Here is a 24,486-nt window from a genome sequence, read left to right as displayed (position 1 = left end):
AATTCATAATTGCTTTGCTGTCCAAATTATTTTGTGTTAAAAATATTCCTGGTTTGTGCCCCTATCATACCCTAATTTGTGAAGGGATGTATACTTCTGGCCAGAAATATGCACATATTTCTTGCACCAACATATTGCAGTCTGATAAAATAATTTAGCACTCAAAAAACATATATTGTGCAGCCAATTACTAACATACAGATTAGCAGCAGGAGGTACAGCCTACTCCGCCATTCAGTAATATCTTGGTTTATCTGATTACTCCACATTACCACATACCCCAATAGCCTTCCACCTGCTCGCTGATCAAGAATCTATCTAGCCCTGCCTCCAAAATATTCAAATCCTCTGTTTCCACTGCCTATTGAAGAACAGAATTCCAACATCAGAGAAAATAATTATCTCTGTCTTAATTGGATAATACCCTTATTTTTAACTGAGAGCCCTAGTTCTTAACTTCTTCTTCAGAAGAAATATCCTTTCCACATTCGCCCTGTCAAAGTACCACATTGCCTTTTACATTTCTAAACTCCTGTGATATGTATCCACTATATACAACTTTTCCTCATAAGACAATCTGCACATTCTAGGTATTTGTCTAGTAAAACTCTTCACAGCTACTAATTCATTTATATCCTTCCTTAAGTAGGACACCAATTCTGTACACTGTGCTCCAGGTGTGGTCCCACCAGTGTCTTGTATAACTGAAGCAAACCCTCCCTACATTTCTATGGGAGTGCATTAATTTTCATATATGATTACCTATAGGATAACCAATAATTTTATTCACTGATCTGTGATTGATTAATTACATTTAAAAACAAGTAGTACAGGAACGTGGGTTCTGATTCAGATGGAAGAATTTGCAGCTGTGGTAAGTTTAACAAGGAAGGAATGGAAAAAAAATGAGATAAAACACTAAAAAAAGGTAAAATATTTACTTCTCAAATGTTAACTTTGCCATATTGTATAACTTAGATTTAGTTCCTTCTTACCTGATATTATTTATGTTGTACTTATCAGGATCAGTAGCATTGAATTTCACCAATATAACATTTGCCTTTTGACCTTCTAAAAGATGAACAGTTACTTCTGAAGGGTCAATCACAGGTGCATCGTTCGTATCATGAACATTGATAACAACGTATACACTGTCCAGTGCCTCAGCTTTCTGTTCGTCAGTCACTTCTTTACAGGTAAAAAATGGTTCTTCATTTTCAACAAGGATTTTCAACTGTCTCTTTGAACCCCCTTCATAATCCAAATGCTGTAAACATAAGGTAACAAATTCACGAAACAATATCTGTTCAAGTAACTCTAAGATATCTGCACATGAAGAATTTTGAGTGTAGCACCTAATGTAAATATTAGGCACTATAAGATTTCTCAGATTTCTTGTTGTGGCAGCAGAGTACGTATTTAGCCAACGAGATAAACTGAAATGTTGGGTGATGGTCTTGTTCCTCATACAACAAATAATATTTCAGATTGTACAGCACCAGGCTTCAAACTGAAGGTAAGGATAATTAACCATGTCAAATGAAGTTTATAATCATAGACTCATTGACTGGGTACAGCATGCTGGGTAGCCATTTGGCCCATCATACTTTGCCAGTTTTGGAAAGTGCTTTAAAGGGCCTTTTAAAGGACATTTATTTCCTTAAAGAGCATTATTTAAAGGGCATTATTTAATTCAAATTTCACCAACTTCTATGGTAGGATTCAAACACTTGTCTCAGAACATTAACTGCGGTTCTGGTTTGCTAGTCCAGTAACTTTACCATTACAATGCTGCCTCCCTATATCTACTAGTTAAAGGAAGTCATGGTGTAGTGGTATTATCACTGGACTATTAATCCAGAGACCCAGATAATGTTCTGGGGACCTAGGATTAAATCCTATCATGGCAGATGGTGGAATTTGAATTCAATAAAATCAACTCAAAGATTCTAACGATGACCATGAATCCATTGTTGACTGCCAGGAAAAAAAAACCATCTGGTTCACTGAGGTCCTTGAAGTAGGAACCGGCCATTCTTACCTGCTCTGAACTGCTTGTGACTCCAGACCCACAGCAATATGGTTGCCTCTTAACTGCCCCTCTGGGCAATTAGGAAACATAAAATGCCTAGTCAGTGGCACCCTCATCTTGTGAATGAATAAAAAAAACTGAGCTCTCTCACACCTTAGCCAGAAGGTTGTAGATCCAAGCCTGTAACTCACATGCATACCTCAGTGTATTAACACGCGAATGCTACATTTCTTGTGGTCCCATTTTTCTGATGGGATGATAAGTTAACTTGCAACTGGTAGACATATAAATTTCCCTGGCATTACTTTCAAGAGGAATAGGGGAAATTCTGGCCAAACTTTATAACTCAATTAGCATCTAAATCCAGATGTTCTGCTCACTTTCAGATTCAAGTTTGCGGGGCCTTGTTATGCAAACTTTAGCTGTCACTTTCTCTACAATATGATAACTGATTAAATTTTTAAAATGATTAATAGGCTATGAAGTGCATTTGGACAGCTATGTTCTGGAGGAAAGAGGAATCAAAAGAACTTTTCACACAAAGCAACTTGAAGACTTGTGCCTGAAATTTCTGGAGAAATTGGTGGCCAAGTCTAAATATCGGACCAATCCTCAAGCAAGGTACCTACCATATTCATGGGAGCAGGTCAAAATCTGCACGAGTGTGTTTCATAGAGGCAGCCACCCAGAGGAATTGGCAGCTGGCTCCATTTTTGGTATCTGAAATTTAGTCACTAGACAGTAGAGGTCTGAACTTAGTGGATTTGTTTGGATAGCCAAGGTATTTTGTTGGAGAGGTAAGGTATCCCTTTGGATATTGTCCCAGAACACCTTTGGGGAAGATCAGTGCTCTTTCGAATTGCTAAAAGATGCCATAAATGTGTAAAAAGTGCATAAACTCAAAGAACAGTGATGCTCATTAGAATTGCCAAAAGAACTGTGATGCTCATTAGAACTGTCAAAGTATCAAAAGGAGCTGTCAAGATTGTCAAGACATTTAAAAATCCCGCCCTTTAAATCTTTGAAATAAATATCACAAGGTTATTTTTAATAAAAACATTGTTTGATATTTCATTGTGTGTGTTGCGAATAGGGTTGTGAGGTGTCATGATTTGATTAATGCTCCATAACTCCATCCTTTGTCACAATAGATGCCTGACATTTTAGTTTATATTGACAGTAACAAGTAGTTTAAGGCTTCTTAAAGTGGGTTATGAATGCCAGTAACTGGTGTTATTGGGGAGTATGAACCTGACTTTTTTGTTATCCTAAGGCATTATGTAGTTGAGGGAAAGCAAATAGTAAAAATGTGTTAAATTTGTTTTATGAATGAGCTTTTTTTTCAATATAGTGAAGTTTGCAATAGTCGCTAATAACTTATTTCATCCCTGCATGGTTCCTGAGGTCTACCCATGAAGGATACTGGATAACTTGGCAAATGTAAGGACAAAGAGGCATGGGTGGCAATATTTCCCTTAAGCTATGAGCCTGTTCTGAGGGTCCACACACATCAATCAGTGCGCCAGGTTTTAGATGTTACTGCTGCAGACAGATCTCAGAATTCCACAGAGAAGAAAAATGTTAGAGGGAACACAGATGTGTGGGTGGCATGACCTGGCACTAATTTAACATAGGTCTCTTAAGGGCCATGGAGGTTGAGTAAATGAGTGTATATTGGCATCGGGATTAAATGTGAGATGAGTATAGGAGCATAGGTTGGTGTTGAATGCATGAGGGGTTGTGATAGATGGGAACATAAAGTGGTGCATGCTGATTTTTATTGGGCATGGAGAACATCAAGTACATGAGGAATGAATGTTGGAGCTTTTTTTGTCTTATTCTCTTTTTTTTAAAGAAATGCAATAAGTGCCCGCGCACATAGACAGGCGTTCAGCCTTCTCCTGCGCCCAGCATTTTCCATTCTTGTTTCAGCATTGTTCAGCTGGATTCCTAGGGAACCCGAGCACTCCAGAACAAAAATCCAACTCCCTGCAACTTTTCCCTGACTCAAGTTTGCAAAGTCAGCAAACATCCCTAGTTTGTGCTCTTGTTCTGGTCTAAGTTCCGACTGAGGGCTCCAAAGCAATTTGGTGAGGCCAGATTCATTGTTTGCCCAGCCTTAACCATTCCAAGTTGAGGCGAGCATTGATAATAGACATTAGCAAATATCATCGCTGCTAAATAATGTTAATTGTTTACCTTAACAAGAGACAGAATTCCATCGTTTGTTTCGGGGTCCGTTTCTATCTTGTAGTTCCCACGTTCATTCCCTTCTACAATTTTATACTTTGCTCTCCAGGCTGGTGTATAGGGAACATCTTTGTCAGTGACACTTAATCTAAGTATATCTACTTGTTCATCATTTTCATCGACTTTACCTGAAAACTGAAGATTGCAATAAACATTTGTCAAATATTTGTACATCAGATTTATGCATCCAATCTTTCTCTTCAGACCTGAATCTGTTCAACACCGTATTCAAATGTGAATATTAACTGCAACTCTCAAAAAAACTACTACTCAATTTTCAAACAGAAAACTATTTGCATCATTCCAGGTGTAAACTCAGAAGTATCTGGTGTTATTTTTTGATGTATCTGGTGATATGTGGTGACAGAGTAAAGCTAACATTTGAGTGAAATTTAAGCAGACAACAATTTTTAATGTGCATTCTAATAGGGCTCAAAAATTCAGAAAACTTTGGAAGAGTTAAAGCCATCACCACTTTGTGCCTTTCTGCTGATGTAGAGAAAACAGACCCCCAAATCATTGGCTTGTAAATGTAGAAGTGAATATATTTGATAATATTTTAATTAGGATAGCCAAGTAGACAACATGGGCACAAGTTCATCTCACGTGTTCTTTCTAACAGCATGATCCATTTACCATGTTTACAATGCTTCTGAAGGATTTTCCAGCATAAAAGCTGACTAGATATTAACAATTCCCAGTAATAGCACCGGAGAGTCTGTTAGCATCGTTATTGTTCTATTACAAATGACATGATTCCAATATTATTTATTTTAATGTCGATGTGGACTCACATGTATAAGCCCTGTGTATTCAAAAAAAGGTCACCGCTAAGGAAAAGGCACTGGATACAACTGATGTAGTTTTACCTCCAGCAGCGTATTTTACCATTTGTAGAAATGACTGTTATCCTCATAAAATAAGAAACTTGAATACGATATTATAATTTTGAAGAATCCATAAACATTTATTCCAGCTAGCTTTATACAAACATTACATTTCTTAGTCACCCATTCCTGCTGTGGGACAAGAATATTCAGAATGGCTTTCCAAGCATAAATTATGCGGTGGATGGAAATCTCTTCTTGCTTAAAATTTCACAAAAATGTAGCAATACAATATGAAAATCTTGTTTTGCTCCTTGACACTGAAAGAGCATTCATTTGTCATTGCAAACTATACGTTCTGTTAAATGATTTCAACAAGGATTGTGGGGTGATGATGTAATATTGGTCACTTCCCGCTTAGTACAGATTTTTTGAAACCATTTACCACTATACTACAGTCTATTGTCAGAAACTATCTAATCTGGATTCTGAACAGATAATGGTTTTACTCTTTGTGTTGTTAAATCAGTGAATAATGTAAAATTTAAAGAAGTAATTTGTCAAAAGGATATAATTTTCTCCATGTACTATGAATAGATCTGTTGCTACGCCCATCCAATGAGAATATCATGTAAACATAGCGGCTTCCTTTGTTTCTAGGGTTGGTACATTTGGCATGTCTCAAATACAAACATGAATTGTTTAAAATCCTGATTCACCCTGGTCAGTACACAGTTTCACGTGCCAGTAGTCTTATGCATTCAATACTCATGTGTCCCTGGTGTACAGTATATGGTATCTTAGTGTTAGAACTTCTTTTCTATTGTAAATGACTATCTGTGATATACAGCCTTTAGCTATGTATGCCCAAAATGAACAAATCTTCCCTGGTAGTTCTTTAAAACAGTTAGGTCATCCCCAGATAATGATCTTTTGCAAATCTTGCAGTTGCTCATCTTTGACAGTTCCAGATTGAAACTGTTCAAACAGACTTTGGCCAAAGTGTAACAGATCAACCTTGAGAATATATTCAGCCTCACAATCGATATCATCAACATGTAAATCAAAAAGGATATGTGGTCTTTGTGAGGATAGGTTTTATTATTGGACATCATAAACTAATTCAATTGCAACATGTGGTCTGTTTTGCCACAGCAGATGTGTTTTAAAGTTCATGACTAGCAACCATACCAAGATTTGTGCATACTAAAAGTCCTGTAAGATGTCATATAAGACTTTTATATCCGCAGGTCACACATTATCACATGGAATACAGTTAAAGCTAGCCATTTGAATACAGAACTGACTCAAAGGGAGAAATCAGAGGGTGGTAGTGGAGGGTTGCTTTTCAGACTGGAGGTCTGCGACCAGTGGAGTGTCACAAGGAACGGTGCTTGGTCCACTATTTTTCATTAATTATATGAATGATTTGGGTGTGAGCATAGGAGGTATAGTTAGTAAGTTTGCAGATGACACCAAAATTGGAGGTGTTGTAGACAGCAAAGAAGGTTGCCTCAGAGTACAATGGCATCTTGATCAGATGGGCCAATGTGTTGAGGAGTGGCAGATGGAGATTAATTTAGATAAATGTGAGGTGCTGCATTTTGGAAAGGCAAATCAGGGCAGAACTTCTACACTTAATGGTTAGGTCCTAAGGAGTGTTGCTGAACAAAGAGACCTTGGAGTACAGGTTCATAGCTCCTTGAAAGTGGTATCACAGGTAGGTAGGATAGTGAAGAAGGCATTTAGTATGCTTTCCTTTATTGGTCAGAGTATTGTGTACAGGAGTTGGGAGGTCACCTTGCAGCTTTACAGGTCTTTAGTTTAGCCATTTTTGGAATATTGCATACAATTCTGGTCTCCCTCCTATTGGAAGGATGTTGTGAAATTTATAAAGGTTCAGAAAAGATTTACAAGGATGTTACCAGGGTTGGAGGATTTGAGCTATTAGGAGAGGCTGAATAGGCTGGGGCTGTTTTCCCTGGAGCGTCAGACGCTAAAGGGTGACATCACAGAGTTTTATAAAATCATGAGGAGTATAGATAGGGTAAATAGACAAGGTCTTTTCCCTGGGTTGAGGCAGTCCAGAACTAGAGGGCATAGGTTTAGGGGGAGAAGGAAAAGATTTAAAAGGGACCTAAGGGGCAACTTTTTCATACAGTGGGTGGTACGTGTATGGAATGAGCTGCCAGAGGAAGTGGTGGAGGCTGGTGCAATTGCAACATTTAAAAGGCATCTGGATGGGTATATAAATAGAAGGGTTTAGAGGGATATGGGCCAAATGCTGGCAAATGGGACGAGATTAATTTAGGTTATCTGGATGGCATGAACAAGTTGGAGCGATTGATCTGTTTCTGTGTTGCACATCTCCATGACCCTATGACTGTTATTGTATCACAATGATATCATGTGCATGTCTCTTAAAGGTGTACTTGATGTACTGAACAAAACATCAATTGCAACAACATTATACCTGCAAGCAGCAAAAAGCTGATATGGAGTCATATAATTTGGAAGAATTTCAGAGAGTGGTCACATGGTCTAGTTTTTGGAATAAGAGTCTTAAATTTTTGAACTCAGTGAAAGAGAATTTAACCTGAAGAGCAACAGCCCAATGCTCCCTTTGTCTTTTTTTTGTAACTGTTCTCAGGAAAATGTGAGAGCTGAAAACACTCCTGAAGTCATCTTCACCACTTATGGAATATTCCTGGAGGTGATGTATTGAAATTTCATAGTTTCCGGTCAAGGGAATTTTGTTAGCTGCAACTGTTCTTGGAAGGTAACCCAGTACCAGCAGCTTGTGTACACAGTACACCTCCAGGATTAGATTGCCATTTGGGGCAATCCATGATTTATAGTTTCTTTTTCATGAGAATAACTGTTAATTCATAAAAGTACTTTAAAGTCAACAATCTACTGAGTTTTAATGTTTGATTTTTACTCAGACACATCTGTTTCTATCCATGTTAGTTTTATTTTATTTTACATAATCCAAATTTTCATCAATAATCATTGCACTTTTGTTTGAGTCGATCGTTTTGTGGTAATCATAGAGTCACACAGCACAGAAACAAACCACAACCCCAAACTAAACTAGCTCCACCTTCCCTCGGTTGGCTCATATCCCTCCAAACATTTCTTATTCATGTGCTTATCTAAATGTCTTTTAAATATTATAACTCTATCTGCAATCACCACTTCCTTTGGAAGTTTATTCCACACAAGAACCACGGTGTGTAAAAAAAATTGCCCATTGTCTTTTTTAAATCTTTGTCTTTTCACCTTAAAAATATGCTCCCAATTCTTGAAATCCCCCACCCTAGGGAAAAGACACTTGCTATTCACCTTACCTATACCCCTCATGATGCAATCTTTATAACCAAGCCCTATGAAACACTGCTGGTCATAGGTCTCTGGTCTGGAAAACAATCCTCTACCATCAATCTCTGACTCCTGCGTTAAGCCAATTTTGTATCCAATTGCAAGCTCACTCTGAATCCCATGTGATCTAACTTCAGTCTACTATTTAGAGCCTTGTCTACTGCTCTGCCCTCGTCAATCTCCTTGGTTACTTCCTCAAAAAACTCAATCAATGTAAGACATGATTTGACCAAAGAAACTTGGCTGAATCATTCTCAAGACTGAACATGACATATACGATTTATAGTGCGGTGACATTGCCATTTGGCCTTCAGTGATTTTTGCTCCTTTTCCTGACAACATGTGAACTTACCCTGGAGGAATGGGCATGGTAAAATATTGACCTGAGTCCAGAACTACAAGCAGGCTAGGATCAGATCAAGTGGAAATTATTTTGGTGTAATTTGATATGTACTTAGGTAGAGGAGGGGAACAAAAATCAGCTCTCACCTGGTTCAATTAAATCATTTCAACATATAATTTCTCTTTAATCAATTAATCATAAGAAATTCTAACATTAATTAAATGTCCTGACAAAGTCATAACTGCACGTTTGACACAAACTTTACCTAGGAGAAAGGGATGACTGCAGATGCTGGAGATCAGAGTCAAAAGGTGTGGTGCTGGAAAACCACAGCAGGTCAGGCAGCCGGATAGCTAGGACACTTCAAGAGGGTGGTGCTGAATTAGAGGGTTAAATCTAGGATAAGGTGGGGGGAGGGGAGATGAGGGAGATGAGAACACCTCTTCTTCGGCCTTGGGACACTCCAACCACAAAGCATCAATGTCAATTTCATCAATTTCCTCATCTCCCCTCCCCCCAATTCATTCCAGATCCAGGCCCTCCAACTTGACACCGCCCTCATGATCTGTCCCACCTGTCCATCTTCCTTCCCACCTATCCACTCCAACCTCCCCTCCAACCTATTACCATCACCCCTCACCTGCATCTACCTATTGCCTTTCCAGCTACCTTCCCCCCAGCCCCACCACCCCATTTATCTCTCAGCTTCCTCCTCCCCCACTACATTCCTGATAAAGGGCTTATGCCCGAAATGTCGATTCTCCTGCTCCGCAGATGCTGCCTGACCTGCTATGCTTTTCCAGTGCCACACTTTTTGACGAACTTTACTTACTTTGCCTGTTTTGATAAAAGCAGGGAGATAGCTATTAGCATCAGTGACACTAATCCTCACGATTGCAGTGCTGCTGAGGATGTTCACGCCATTGTCTCTTGCTTTAACAGTCAGAGTGTAGGATTTAAGCCTCTAAAAGAGACAAGTTATATAAATAATCAAAAGAATGTTTTATATTTTGAATAAGAATAAAATACTACAGATACTAGAAATTTGAAACAAACACTGAGAATGCTTGAGAAACTCAGCAGGATTGGCAGAAACTGTGGAGAGAGAAACTAATCCAGTATGATGATGCATCAAGTTTCTTCAGCATTCTCAGTGTTTGTTTTATATTTTGAAAAATGTTTTCACATACCCCTGTTCAAAAAAGATTAATTCACAATCAAAAGACAAACCACAAATCCACAGAATTGAAAATAGAATGAGTACAAATACAAAATACATGCAATATATCCTTTGATGACATGCAATATATCCTTTTGTTTTGTAGTCTGCAGCCAGTTTAGTTAAGTGTGTGGGTCCTTCAAGGCTTTTGCATGACTGCACATGTTGGAGTAACTTGAAGATGACCTGAGCATGGAAAGGGTTCTGAATGAATTCACAGCCATGCAGCATATGTAGAATTGTATATGGTTTTGGCCTCCTAATCTAAGGATGGATATACTTGCCTTAGAGGGGTTGCAATGAATAACCATTGCACTAATTGCTGAGGTGTGAGTGCTCTGAGGGAGGGTCACTCAACCCAAAACACTAACTCTGATTTTTCTTCACAGATGCTGCCAGACTTTTCCAGTAATTTCTGACTTTGTGTCTGAGATGAGAATATTATCCGATTAGGAGTGAGTGAGTATAACAAGCCTACATTTTTTGGAGTTTTGAAGGATGCCGGATGATCTTGTTAAAATGAATAAAATTCTCATAGAGTTTTATTGGATGTATAGCAAGAGGTCATTTCCCCTGGTGAGATTTTACAATTAGGGATAATATTGTCAGGATAAGGGTTGGTATTTGAGGAATGAAGTCAGGTGAAGTTACTTCACTAAGAGGGTTGCAATTTGCACAGATATTATTGAAAATACTGGTTGTGATTTCCCTGGATTCTAGAATGCATTAGAAGTTTGCAAGTGTTTGCATTGTTAGTCATGAACATTAACAGCTGCCTCATTGCAACAGTTCAACTGGCACTCATCTGGTCATCAGCACATGCATGGTTTCTCCACTGGAATGATATTACTGTGTGTTTGTCACTATTCACCTCCTTTGACTCACTGTCCCTCAGCTGACCCTTCACTGCTCCACTCCTAAGAATTCATTATCTCCTTTCCAAACCCTTGTGTCCCATTGCCAGCCCTCTTTTGAAGCCCTGCTGCCTTCTTCTGAACTCCTACCACCCCCTCCCAGATCCTAGTTCATACTCCCCCTACCTCTCTCTGACACCTTCCCATGCCCTACACAATCCCTTTCTGAGCCCTTGTGCCCCCAGTAACTCTTTGGCACCTTTCTCCTAATGCCTTACTGCTTCTCTCCTGAATGTTCATCATGCTCTCCCATTCTCTTGCCCCACACCAATCTGACTCCCAAGCCTAACCCATTCATCTCCCAATCCCTCATCACCCTCTCCTCAGCTTTCCAAACCATCCTCCTGAGCCCTGGACATCGCATCCCAAGCTCTCTCCATACCTTCCCTTAATCCATACCTCTCAGTTATCACTGTCACCCTGACCTCTTTTTGTCCATTTCCTGAACTGCTCCTGTACTCCTCCCAACCCCTCATCACCCCGACTCAATATCTCATGACCTCACTGGCCACCCAGTGTGCCAAATGACCAACACAGGAGGGGCTGGGGAAGGTCTGCACAGAGATGATACAATGATATGGCGAAGAATTAGCTGACAGTTGTAAGTAAACAGATGAACTAAATGTGGTCAGCAATGATGGCTAAAGAAAACACATGTGCTGATGGACTGAGTTGCATGCACACTGTTCTCATGCAGCAGTCTTCAGGAAAATTCCAGAAACTATCATTAAGCACATTTTATCAATGCATTTTAAAAATTATGGCATAATCGGACAAAGATGAAAGGGAGACAATGCTTGACAAATTTATTACATACGCCTTATGTTTTGATGTTCGTATGTATTAGATTTGAGAATGCAACCAATAAGGTGGATAACTAGGAGCCAATAGATGGAGCATATTTGGATTTCCAAAAGTCATTCAATATGGGGCCATAAATCATGTTAATATACAAGATAAAGGTTCACAGATGGAGATTAGTGAATGGACAGGAAGTAACAACTAGGAATGAGCAATGCAATTTGGCAGGATAAACTAATGGTTTATTACAAAGATCAAAGCTGAGGCCTTGACTATTTACAATTAATATTAAAGACCAAGACAAAGAGTTGGAAAATAATGATCCAATTTTTAATGTAAAGAAAGGTGGGAATATCAGCTGTGAGGAGAACACAAAGCGGCTACATAAAGATATTAACAAGGTTAAATTTGATAGTGAACGACAGACAGCAGGTAGTGTATGATATGGGGCGGTGTGGTTACTTACTTTAAAGTACAAACAGAAAAGCAGTACTTTTTTTAAGGTGTCAAACTTCTAAATGCTGACCTTCAAAGGGGCTTGGATATACTGATAAAAGTTAATATGCAGACATAATAAGCAGTTAAGAAGGCAATTGTATATTGACCTTACATGTAAATGTATTAAAATAAAAGGTTTTCAGTCCTATTTTGATGTCTTTTGCAAATATTTTCTTTCCCAAGAGTTACCAATTGAGGAATTTGCAATATGTTATCCAAAAATATAATTTTGCTGTTCCTTATGATTCGACCTGTGACCGTTGGCATCAAAGTGTAGGAGTATTAAAGGTGACCTATCCCTGAACCTCTGAATCATAAACTCTCTGAGTAGGTCAAAGATGCCACAGGAATATTGTAACTTTTATACCATATCTCATTAGATCATTTTTTTTCTGTGATGCCGACATTAAGAATATTCTCTCTTTTGCATGTGTAATTCCTTCTGTCCTGTTCTGTTTGCAGCAGCTCATATAGATCTGCTGATATAGTATGTCAAATACCAAAATGCTGACATTTTCTTGTCTGGATTACACTTTTTAAGAGCATTTTTATCTTTTTGTCCGTGTAATTTCAAGCAGCTCTTTACTTGCCTTGCCCGTAATGAAATGTTAAGCATTCCTTAGCTCCCCAAGCAACGCAATCTTCAAGCTCCTAAACCCCAAGATTAATATAATCCAAATTGCTGTATCTTCTTTACTCTTCTCAATCTTTCTAAAATCATGTAGATCTATCATGTGGATACTCTTCACCAAGATTACAGTATATTAAAGAATCTCATTTCCTCACTTAATAACCATTTATTACTCACTTAATATTAGCATACCTCATAATTCAGGCATCCTGTAAAACTTATTGCTCCATTTGTATTATTGACGTGAAAATGACTGAGATCTTTTGAGGGTTTCTGAGAAATCAGTGAGTATGAAATAAGTGAATTGTCATTGTCTTTCTCATCCGCATCTGTGGCACTAACCCTGAAAACTTCTTTGCCTAAACAAAGCACAATTCATTTTATAAAACAGTTGCTGGTATGAAATTTAGTCATATTTATCATTAATAACAGTATGTCATGTTGAGCATTTCAAGAATATACTAGAGGCTTTTTGATGTCAATATTTACTTTCACACGTCCATGAAACCGCATTGCAGTAGATTTATGTTTATTTAAACAATTACTGATTGTTCTAGGTCTCAGAACTTCCCTATATCATTCTTCACTGTGTATGAAAATGATATGGATATCAAGTGACAATACTGATTTTAATGATCACAAGATATATTTGCGTAAGGTAGACATTTTTAATCCAATTGATTTCATGCTTCTATAATTGCCAAATCTGGCATCTTTCATGACTATCAAATGTTTGAAATGAGTGCCCTAGCTTCCAAAGTTATTCCTTTCAACCTATCCAACTCTTGATTACCCTCTGTTTAAATAAGCTTTTCTTGATGTCTACCCTAAACCTATTCTTCACTATTTCAGATCCATGCCTTCCTGTCTTTATGATTAAACAGCACTAAAATATTTTCTGTGCTTATTGTGTCAATTCTATGAAGGATTTTGCACCTTATTATTTATATCCTTAACACTTATACCATTGAAGTCAATGCAGAAGTAGTTTAAACCGATACTGTAAATATATGTGTAGCTTAAGATTTGTGACACAGTTTTGACAGGACAGCATCTAGCTGATGTAATTAAAATTATTCTAAAATATTATTAACATTAAATTCCTTGATCAACATTACCTTGGGCTTGAAAAATGTGTTGCTGGAAAAGCGCAGCAGGTCAGGCAGCATCCGAGGAGCAGGAGAATTGATGTTTCAGGCATAAGCCTTTCTTCCTGAAGGGCTTATGCCCGAAACCACTCTATGTGGTTCAAAACTGAGTTGAATGTTTTTGAACACCGCAGATTAATAAGAAGGTTGATGAGAGAAAACTTGTTTCTCTCTGTCCCCCACTTCCCCCCCCACCACCCCACCCCTCCTGCACCCAGGCTTTAGCCTGACCATGATTTGGGAAGAAAAGAGGGCAGTAAACTAAGTCAGCTCCCAAATTTCATCAGTATCTTCTTGTATGTTGTGTTGGCTATTCCATATTTGTGAACCTGGTCAGTGGGCTGAAAAGATTCCCAGTTAGGGGCCTGTACCAGTAGCAAAATGGGAAAAGAACACACTGGGTTAGCCATCCACCAGGTTCTTCCTTCCCAGCATTTTATCAAACATGAAATGACAATGACAGAAGCTACCCACCAAGCAGCAACAAGTAGTCAGTTATACTCATCATTGGGCCAAGTGGGGGCAAGATGCTGCTGCTGCTTTAGTCTTTCAAATGGTGGTCAGTTACCTGTTGAAGCCAAATCTGTCATTTAGGAGGCCAGGTAGCTATCAATCTTTCTTCGCCATCACCCACCTCAGATCATCCACAGGCCATCCTGTGGAATTGTTCCCCAGCATCAAGTTTTAACATTTTGCAATTTACAGATAGCACCTCCACTTTGACGTTCCCTCATTGCGGCACAGTGGCACAGTGGTTAGCACTGCTGCCTCACAGTGCCAGAGACTCAGATTCAATTCCCACCTCAGGCAACTTTCTGTGTGGAGTTGCACATTTCCCCCGTGTCTGCGTGGGTTTTCTCCGGGTGCTCCGGTTTCCTCCCACAGTCCAAAAATGTGCAGATTAGGTGAATTGGCCATGCTAAATTGCCCGTAGTGTTAGGTGAAGGGGTAAATGTAGAGAATGGGTCTGGGTGGGTTGTTCTTTAGAGGATCAGTGTGAACTTGTTGGGCCAAAGGGCCTGTTTCCACACTGTAAGTAATCTAATCTAATCTAACCATAACCATTGCCTCTTGCCTACCTCTGGAGGACCCATACCTGGAGTATCTCCAGGGACGGCACTTTGGCTCAATGGTTAGCACTGCTGCCTCACAGTGCCTAGGTCCTAGGTGACTGTCTGTGTGGTGCTTGCATTGGTTTCCTCTGGGTGCTCTGGTTTCCTTCCCCAGGCCATAGATGTACAGGTTAAGTGGATTAGCCATGTTAAATTGTCCATAGTGTCCAGGATGTACAGTTTTGGGTGATTACCCATGGGAAATACAGGGATAGGGGAGATCTGGATGGGATGCTCTTTGGATGATTTTTGTGGACTCGATGGGTCAAATAGTCTGCTTCTACACTGTAGGGATTCAATATATATGCAGTCATGCTGCTAGTCAGACATCGCCCTGAGGCCTCCCATTCTGGTTCCTCTTTCTGTCATCCCCCAACCATCCTTAATTGGGCTGTGTTCTCAGGCACAACTTTTGAACTAGTTTTATCGGAAAGTTCACAAGCAATGTCCCACCACAGTTACTTCTGAATTCCTAGTGTAAAATTGAGTTAATGTCAGGATTGCGACCAACTGCGAAAAACCAGACTCTGTGTTTGGTGACTATTAAGCCACATTATTTTACACTAAAAGTTCCAGTATACTGAAACTTTTGCTTATTTGATTTTAATTATATATTTGAAAGGATCACCACAAAGTAACATCTTACCTTCTGCAGTATTTTCAGGTACATTTACTTCATATACTGAATGACTGAATATTGGTGCATTGTCATTGATATCTTTCACTTTAATCCTATACTTCAAGGTTTGATCCACTTTCTTTAAGGTTTTTGCATTCAACGCATCAACACTCAACTGAATAAAAATATAAATTGGGGTGAAGAAACATATATTAGCACACAGTTGATGTAAATATTATGAAATATCTTCTCGAATAATGAATTTAATGAGTTAATTTTTCATTCCTATACCACAACACTTTGGATCAAATTTCTGTTTTAGTTGGTTGCAATGTTGGAACATAGGATGAGCTTCTTGAAGGTTGTAAAACTATCCTGAGCCAAGTCTTCTATACTGTACATTGTAGCCTAGAAATCTACTTCCAGGCTTTATCAGAAAATTAACAACTACATTTTTCATAGACTTTTACAACATCCAAGCAAAATGACAAGACTGTACAATTTTGCTATGGTAATTTCAGAACACATCATTTCATTACTAATTAGGTTTGAGATCAGCTACTTGAGAAGTGTGAAAACATTTGTAACTACTGATACTCCACTGGTTCAGAAGGAAGTAACAAGCAATCTAACCAACATAAATTATGACAAATTATGAAAAAGACGGGATAGACTGGAGCTGTTTTTCTTGGAGAAGTAGGGAACAATGGAGTACACGATTGAGATCGATTCAATTATGAGCAGCACAGTTAGGATAGACAGGAAGAATCTTTCTCCCTTAGTGGAGAGTTGATGACCAGGAGACATAGATTTCAGGCACGGGGCTAAAGGATTACAGGTGATGTGAGGAAATTGTTTCTAACTCAGAGGGTGGTGGAAATCTTGATCTCACTGTCTGTAAAATGGTGGGTGCAGAAAGCCTCATAATATTGAAGAAGTGTTAAAATGTTTCCAAGCATTGAAAAATGGGATTTAGAATAGTTAGGTGGTTGTTTTTGATTGGCCACACTCGGTGGGCCAAAGGGTCTTTTGCTGTTCTGCAGACCTCTATGACTATGACTCTAAATTCGGGAATGCAGGAGTGGAGTGCAATAAATTTTCCAAGTCAATTCCATGAAGAATTTATAAAGCCCATTGTGCTGTTTGGGGCTACTGGGTCTCTTTTGTCTGCAAATTAAAGAATTAATGCACAGCTTTAATTTAGGAAGGCCCAAAAGCATATTTCAATGTAATGTTTTGAATATAATGTTGCAAGACTCAATCAATAATCTGTGTAAATTTTACAGTAAATACTGTGAAAAGCTGAAGAGAAGTGTAAAGATTTTACAACTTAAAGAAGAGTTTCAAGGTAAGGCAAGATCATTAATTCTGAGATGCAATGTTACAAATCCAAGACCCACTTCCATGCTTTGTATTTAGCAAAGATGGACTGTGTAGGATGCCAAGAATGCTACTGAAGATGATCTTCTCAGGTGAATTTTTAAACTGAGAACACATCCAACTGACCAAGTGGATTTAAAACATCACACCTGAAGAAAGAGATTTCCCATATTGTTCAGGCCGGCATTGCTCAAAATCAGCAAACTAAATTCATTGATTTGAACAATACAGTGCGATATTTTGCTTGAATGAACTGTCATGTTTACTGACACAACAACACTTCAAATCAATTAGCTTTAAAACACTTCAGTTGCTTGAGGATGTGAAGTTTACCATCTAAATGTAGATTACTTTTAAAGGTAATTACAGGATAGAAAGAAATAACTGATGGTAGACTGTCTGAGAAAAAAATTATTTATTCATTCATCCTCATAATATTTTCAACTGCTGTCTTTCTAAAACATAAACCTTTTACCATGCGATCACGGAAGATGCACTGAGCACCATTCATTGAAGAATTAGCATCTGGTCTTAGAATAGACTGAGTGTGCAAACGTTTGATGAGTTCAAGAAACACTGAGGAAGATTTGCAATTAAGAAATCAGAAAATCTGATAATACACTGAAAGCCAAGACAATATGGTAATAAACACTGTCTGAGTAATATCAAAGAGGAATTTTCCAATCATGATGAATTGAAAACCCATCCGGTAATAAAAACATTATGTGAAGACCTCATTGTTCAGGTGAAATGTTGCAGGTATAGTCATCCCATAATCTCAACCCACATTATTCATTTAAATATTTGGTTATGGCAACAATTTTATGATGTGGATTTGGGAATCCTGAAAAGTTACAAAAATATTGAACCGTACTGCAAACAGTGGTGTTTTCTCACGGTCAACTTTGCGAGTAATCATTATTGATCCCAAGCTTCTGTTTAAATAAAACAAGCCCATCTCCGGTGGTATGTCAACTCCACTGCCACTCAGTCTGAATACAATATTCTCCGTAACTGTCTTGTCATTATTGATCTGTGAAAACAAAATAAAACTGCTATAAATTAAACTCATTGCTTTGCTATCATACAATACCAAATGATCAGTCTGGTCTCAAAGCTAATAGGTAGAAACTAGTTAAAATGCAGTAGATATCAGGTCATTTTATGTTAACTTGTGTTTTGTATAACTATGTAATTAATATTCAATTAACAAAAACAGCAATAACATGTATAAGTTAATGATAAAATACATAGTAAAAGTGAACAATTTAGACTTTGATACTAAATTTGATTCCAAGAGTAGTGTAAAGAAGAAGGTTAAAGTATGGACCCACATTTAACAAGGCAGCCTGGAGCAAGCAAACAATTGTAATGTTTCAGAGGACTCAATATCATGATAGTGTAGGTTTTAGGTGACATCGATGGCAGAATTGATTTTGTCTGAAGTAACAGTAAACTAAATGTTATTTGATCATATTATGTGAGGTACAGATAAGAGGGTCATTTGATCACAATACACAACCATTGGCTCTTCAATCTCAGAATGAGGGCAATGATCAAGAGGATTTAGATGGTGGGATCATAATCTTTACATAATTCAATAACTTGTTGCATATTAATTAAGTTGGTTTCATCTAGATTAAAGTGTAAGGGAAACAAAGGAGAAAGGTGAAAGAGTGGAGCTGCAAAAGTTGAACCACAGGCTGGTCAAATAATACACAGGAAGACACAGAGGCAATGAATTAAAAGAAACATATATTCATGATTGAGAATTGAAGGAACAACATTAGGAGGAGACAGAGTTGTTATTCTATCCAGCCAAGGGTGTAAAACCATTTTACACATACTTTTATTTTTAATTTTATTTTAATTTCATGCTGACTCTTATCTGATCATGGTTGACCATGGTTTTCAGTTCTCAAATTGAGTCTTTGCATTATATAAAATATTCTCCAGGAGTAGTTTGGATGTACCAGTGAGAAGGTTCGGAGAGGCAGAAAGATGAATGTGAAGCTGTGCAAGAACAACTGGAGCCAATATGTCAGGTATTGGTACTCTCAACAGCTTTAACAGTCAGCTCTACGTCCCCTGGTCCAATTTAACTCTGTGTAAATTAGTTAAATTCTCTTCTCTCTTTTCCCATCTCTTTCCAAATGTTTTGCAACATCGTTCAATCAGGAAGATAATCTCAAATGGTAAGCAGATCCTTCTTTTTAACGCCATTTCATGTTATACCATCTCAACTGTGTTGGGTGTCAACAAAAGTTTGAGCAGATACAATTCATTATCTTCAAGCCAATCAATTCTTCAAGCCACAGATGTGTTACCTGTCTCCACAACTATTGGATTTGACCAACCATTTTAGTTACAGAAATAGCATAGTTACAGGTTGAAGTATTTTTTAAAAACACCACAAAAATATTATAAAAATATTTAAGCATACCAATAATTTATCTTCACATACAGCTACATTACATAAGGTGACTGTATTCTTTTACATTTAGCTCTACCTATCAACCAAAAAGAAATTTGTGGAAAACAGTGACTTACTCGCACAGCAAATTTAGGAAAAGGTCCTTCATCTTCTTCCACAACATTGATAGTACCTAAAACCCACATTCTCTTCTGGCGGTGCAATACAATCGGCTCTACTTCTTCAGCTTCTTGAGAGCCAAAGTTCTGAAATAAACCACCTTGTTATTTAACTGTTATTCATAATTAATATTGGTTATTATAATTTTCTGTGACTTCACCTTGTTATTTTATAACAAAATAAAAGGAATGCAAACTAGAAGAGCAAACACAATCTTTTGAATTTGTAATCAAATAGCATCTTTACTATGGCATTTTTCTTGACAAGTTATGAGATAGCTCCTCAGTGTTTGTGTACAAGACTTTAACATTTGAAATAAAAGACCAACATTCAATGTGCAAGTAAGGTATTTAGGATGGGGGAAAATTGACTCTAGTGTTCCTGCTTTGTTCAGGAAAAGGAATTGTATGTTAATTTGCCGATTATGAAGAGAAATGACAGACATTTTGATAATAACTTGTAATTGTTTTCTACATTACAACTTTAAAACACTTTAAAGTCCATTGTTGGCTGTACCACATTTTCAGGCAACTGAGATTTTGAAAGGCAGAATACCCAATGCAAGGCATTTTTTTTTGCTGAAAAGAGAAATATATTCAAGAGAAAATGAATTCATGGAGCATTAGAGTAAAACAAATGATATTATAATGGATAAAATGAAATTCTTGAGAAGTTACTTAGGCTATAAAAACACAAATCACCGTGGTCTCAAAGATATATCCTCACACAGTAACTTTATTGGAAGGGAACAATTGTGTGGTTAGTCTTTACTGATGGACCAGGAATCAAATGTTGTTATACATACATAGTCATGCAGTCGGATTCAGTATGCATACATTGGCAAGCTTGTGGGGCAACACGGAATGGCTGCAGTGTGTATTGGACAGACACTTACAGTGATCTGAGAGGTGAAAATTCTCTTTGATAATAACTTGAGGAAATAAAAGGAGAACATTACATTTGGTACTGGGTAGTGAACCTGGCCAGGTGTTAGATTTGGAGATAGGTGAGCACTTCGGTGATAATGACCACAATTCGGTTATGTTTACTTTAGTGATGGTAAGGGATAGGTATATACTGCAGGGCAAGAGTTGTAGCTAGGGGAAAGGCAATTATGATGTGATTAGGCAAGATTTAAGATGCACAGGATAGAGGAGGAAACTACAGGGGATGGGCACAATTGAAATGTGGAGCGTACTCATAGACCAGCTACTGCAAGTCCTTGATAAGTATGTACCGGTCAGGCAGGGAGGAAGTGGTTGAGCACAGTAATTTTCTGTGAATTCACCTTGTTATTTTAGGAACCGTGGAGTACTAAAGAAGCTGAATCTCTCTTCAAGCGGAAGAAGAAGGCTTAGGTTAGGATGGCTCAGTTAGAGAGCTTGAGAGTTACAAGTTAGCCAGGAAAGACCTAAAGAGAGATCTAAGAAGAGCCAGGAAGGGACATGTGAAGTCATTGGCGGATGGGATCAAGGAAAGCCCTAAGGTTTTCTACAGGTATATCAGGAATAAAAGAATGACTAGAGTAAGATCAGGGCCAATCAAGCACATTAGTGGGAAGTTGTGCGTGGAGTCAGAGGAAATAGGGGAAGTGCTAAATGAATACTTTTCGTCAGTATTCACACTAGGAAAAGTCAATGGGGCTGAGTAGAATACTGAGATACAGGCTCCTAGATTAGATGGGATTGAGGTGCACAAGGAGGAGGTGTTAGCAATTCTGGAAAGTGTAAAAATAGATAAGTTCCCTGGACTAGATGGGACTTATCCTTGGGTTCTCTGTGAAGCCAGGGAGGAGATTGCAGAGCCTTTGGTTTTGATCTTTATGTCATCATTGTCTACAGGAATAGTGCCAGAAGACTGGAGGATAGAAAATTTGTTGCCTTGTTCAAGAAGGGGAGTAGAGACAACTCTAGAAATTATGAATCTATGAGCCTTACTTCGGTTGTGGGTGAAATGTTGGAAAGGAATAAAAAGAGATAAGATTTATAATTATCTAGAGAGGAATAAGTTGATTAGGAATAGTCAACATTTTTGTGAAGGGTAGGTCGTGACTCACAAACCTTGCTGAGTTCTTTGAGAAGGTGACCAAACAGGTGGATGAGGGTAAAGCGGTTGATGTGGTCTATATTGATTTCATTAAGGCTTTTGATAAAGTTCCCCATGATCGAATAATGCACAAAATACTGAGGCATGGATTGAGGGTGATTTAGCAGTTTGGATCAGAAAATGGTGAGCTGAAAGAAGACAGAAGGTGGTGGTTGATGGGAAATATTCATCCCGGAGTTCAGTTACTAGTGGGGTACTGCAAGGATCTGTTTTGGGTCCTCAGTTGTTTGTCATTTATATAAATGACTTGGATGAGGGCATAGAAGAGTGGGTTAGTAAATTTGCGGGTGACACTAAGGTTAGTAGAGTTGTGGATAGTGATGAAGAATGTTGTATGTTACAGAAAGGCACAGATAAGCTGCAGAGCTGGGCTGAGAGGTGGCAAATGGAGTTTAATGCAGAAAAGTGTGAGGTGATTCACTTTGGAAGGAGTAACAGGAATGCAGAGTACTGGGCTAATGGTAAGATTCTTGGTAGTGTAGATGAGCAGAGAGATGTCCAGGTACATATGTCCTTGAAAGTTGCCATCCAAGTTGATAGGGTTGTTAAAAAGGCATATTGGTAAGCTTTTATTGGTAAAGGGATTGAGTTTCAAAACCATGAGATTATGCTACAGCTGTACAAAACTCTGGTGCAGCCACATTTGGAGTATTGCATACAGTTGTGGTCACCGCATTATAAGGATGTGAAAGCTTTGGAAAGAGTTCAGAGGAGATTTACTAGGATGTTGCCTGGTATGGAGGGAAGGTCTGACAAGAAAGGCTGAGGGACTTGAGAAAAGAAGGTTGAGAGGAGACTTAATTGAGACATATAAGATAATCAGAGGGTTGGATAGGGTGGACTGGGAGAGTCTTCTTCCTCAGATGATGATGGATAGCACAAGGGAACATAGCTTTAAATTGAGGGGTGATAGATAAAGGACAGATGTTAGAGGTAATTTCTTTACTCAGAGGTAGTTCCTTTACTGCCTGCAACAGTAGTAGACTTGCCAACTTTAAGGACATTTAAATGGTCATTGGATAGGCATACGGATGAGAATGGAATAGTGTAGGTTGGATGGGCTTCAGGTTGGTTCCACAGGTCGATGCAATATCGAAGGCCAAAGGGCTGTAATGTGCGATGTTCTTTGTTCTATGTTCTAACAAGAAAGATTCATATTGTTACAAATAGATTCACAAGTGGAAAAAGAGAATTTGGCTGTTGGGCCTTCTGTAAAGCCCAGGACTGCAGATGCTGGTGATCAGAGTCAAAAATGTGGTGCTGGAAAAGCAGAGCAGGTCAGGCAGCATCCAAGGAGCAAGAGAATCGATGTTTCGGGCATAAGCCTGTCATCAGGAAACTCTTCCTGATGAAGGGCTTATGCACGAAACATCAATTCTCCTGCTCCTCAGGTGCTGCTTAACCTGCTGTGCTTTTCCAGCACCACATTCTCTTCAGTATGGCCTGTACTAATTTTAATTACTTTTCAAATTCATTTACAATTTTCTTTCTGTCAGTTAAGCATTCGAGTCAGAAAAGTACAAACAAAACAGCTTTGTAATGAAGTAAACCAAACTGAGCATTATCCAATGTTAGAACAAGTTGTCTGCCAAAAGTCTCACATATCCTCACACTCTGTACGGACCTCTGAAAACTCCAAGTGCAGCAGTAACTTCTGGAAGTGGAAGAGATTACTGGATCGGCGCACACAAAAACACAGGCTGCATCAAGGGTAAGTTACTTACAAAGATTCAGAGATGGTGAACAGATGATGGCCCTTCCTGGTGTGGCTTCAGTAATGGTCCAGATTGTTGAAGATATACAGTGAGTACGCATCAGGATTGTCTTGTGAAGATTTATGATTTTCTCCTCAGATTTTAAATAGCAAGTTAAGAATCTTGCTGTTAAATAATATCTACCTTATTTCCACACATTTTGGAGCTCAGGGTTATCTACACATGCATGCTTCTGCCATATTGTTTTCCTGCAGGGACAGACATACTGATACAGAATTCATCTTGTGTCTTTTAACTTGCTTTCTTAGCACTTTGCATTTACTTGGAGGCTGCCAGCCTACGTTGTTTAATTATAGTGCCGGGGAGGGGCAGGTAGCGAGCAATTAAATGTCAAGGGGGTGAACTTGTCACTTGTGATATGATAGACTTCAGAACCTTAATAACTGTTCATGGATTGAATGAATTAATAAAAGATAAACGGTTGTACGTGGAAAGAAACAGCAATAACTCTGTCCGTATTAAACTATTAAAGACAAGAATAAACAATACAGTAATTGAAAGCAATTAGCCATATCTGGGAGCCAAGATTACTGCTTTGACACCTGCTTGATAAACTGAATGCTTTATTGCTGCAAAGGACAAGGATTGCCCTGCAGAAGAATTCAAGAAGTTAATTTGGTGGTATAGAGTCATAGAGTCATAGAGATGTACAGCATGGAAACAGACCCTTCAGTCCAACCCGTCCATGCCGACCAGATATCCCAACCCAATCTAGTCCCACCTGCCAGCACCCGGCCCCTATCCCTCCAAACCCTTCCTATTCATATATCCATCCAAATGCCTCTTAAATCTTGCAATTGTACCAGCTTCCACCACATCCTCTGGCAGCTCATTCCATACACGTACCACCCTCTGTG

General features: G+C 38.5%; 1 protein-coding gene across 4 annotated transcripts in view; it reads right to left on the bottom strand.

The window, feature by feature from the left end:
• The window catches only part of LOC122560073 (cadherin-like protein 26), a 77,532-nt gene that overhangs the window by 39,894 nt on the left and 13,152 nt on the right, over positions 1 to 24,486 (bottom strand). For 2 of the 4 annotated variants that reach the window (XM_043710283.1, XM_043710285.1), the window contains exons 2-8: positions 19,706 to 19,834; positions 18,030 to 18,188; positions 15,803 to 15,950; positions 13,089 to 13,255; positions 9,666 to 9,797; positions 4,232 to 4,417; positions 996 to 1,267 (exon numbers count right to left, since the gene is read on the bottom strand). In XM_043710283.1, the coding sequence (XP_043566218.1) occupies positions 996 to 1,267; positions 4,232 to 4,417; positions 9,666 to 9,797; positions 13,089 to 13,255; positions 15,803 to 15,950; positions 18,030 to 18,188; positions 19,706 to 19,834 (1,193 nt within the window). Of the gene's footprint in view, positions 1 to 995; positions 1,268 to 4,231; positions 4,418 to 9,665; positions 9,798 to 13,088; positions 13,256 to 15,802; positions 15,951 to 18,029; positions 18,208 to 19,705; positions 19,835 to 23,578; positions 23,695 to 24,486 lie in introns of those variants that run through there. The other 2 variants (XM_043710284.1, XM_043710286.1) reach the window with 2 other exon arrangements.

The sequence above is a fragment of the Chiloscyllium plagiosum genome, chromosome 20, assembly GCF_004010195.1.
Source record: "Chiloscyllium plagiosum isolate BGI_BamShark_2017 chromosome 20, ASM401019v2, whole genome shotgun sequence".
In the NCBI taxonomy this organism is placed as follows: domain Eukaryota; kingdom Metazoa; phylum Chordata; class Chondrichthyes; order Orectolobiformes; family Hemiscylliidae; genus Chiloscyllium; species Chiloscyllium plagiosum.
This window is presented reverse-complemented; position numbering and strand designations above follow the sequence as displayed.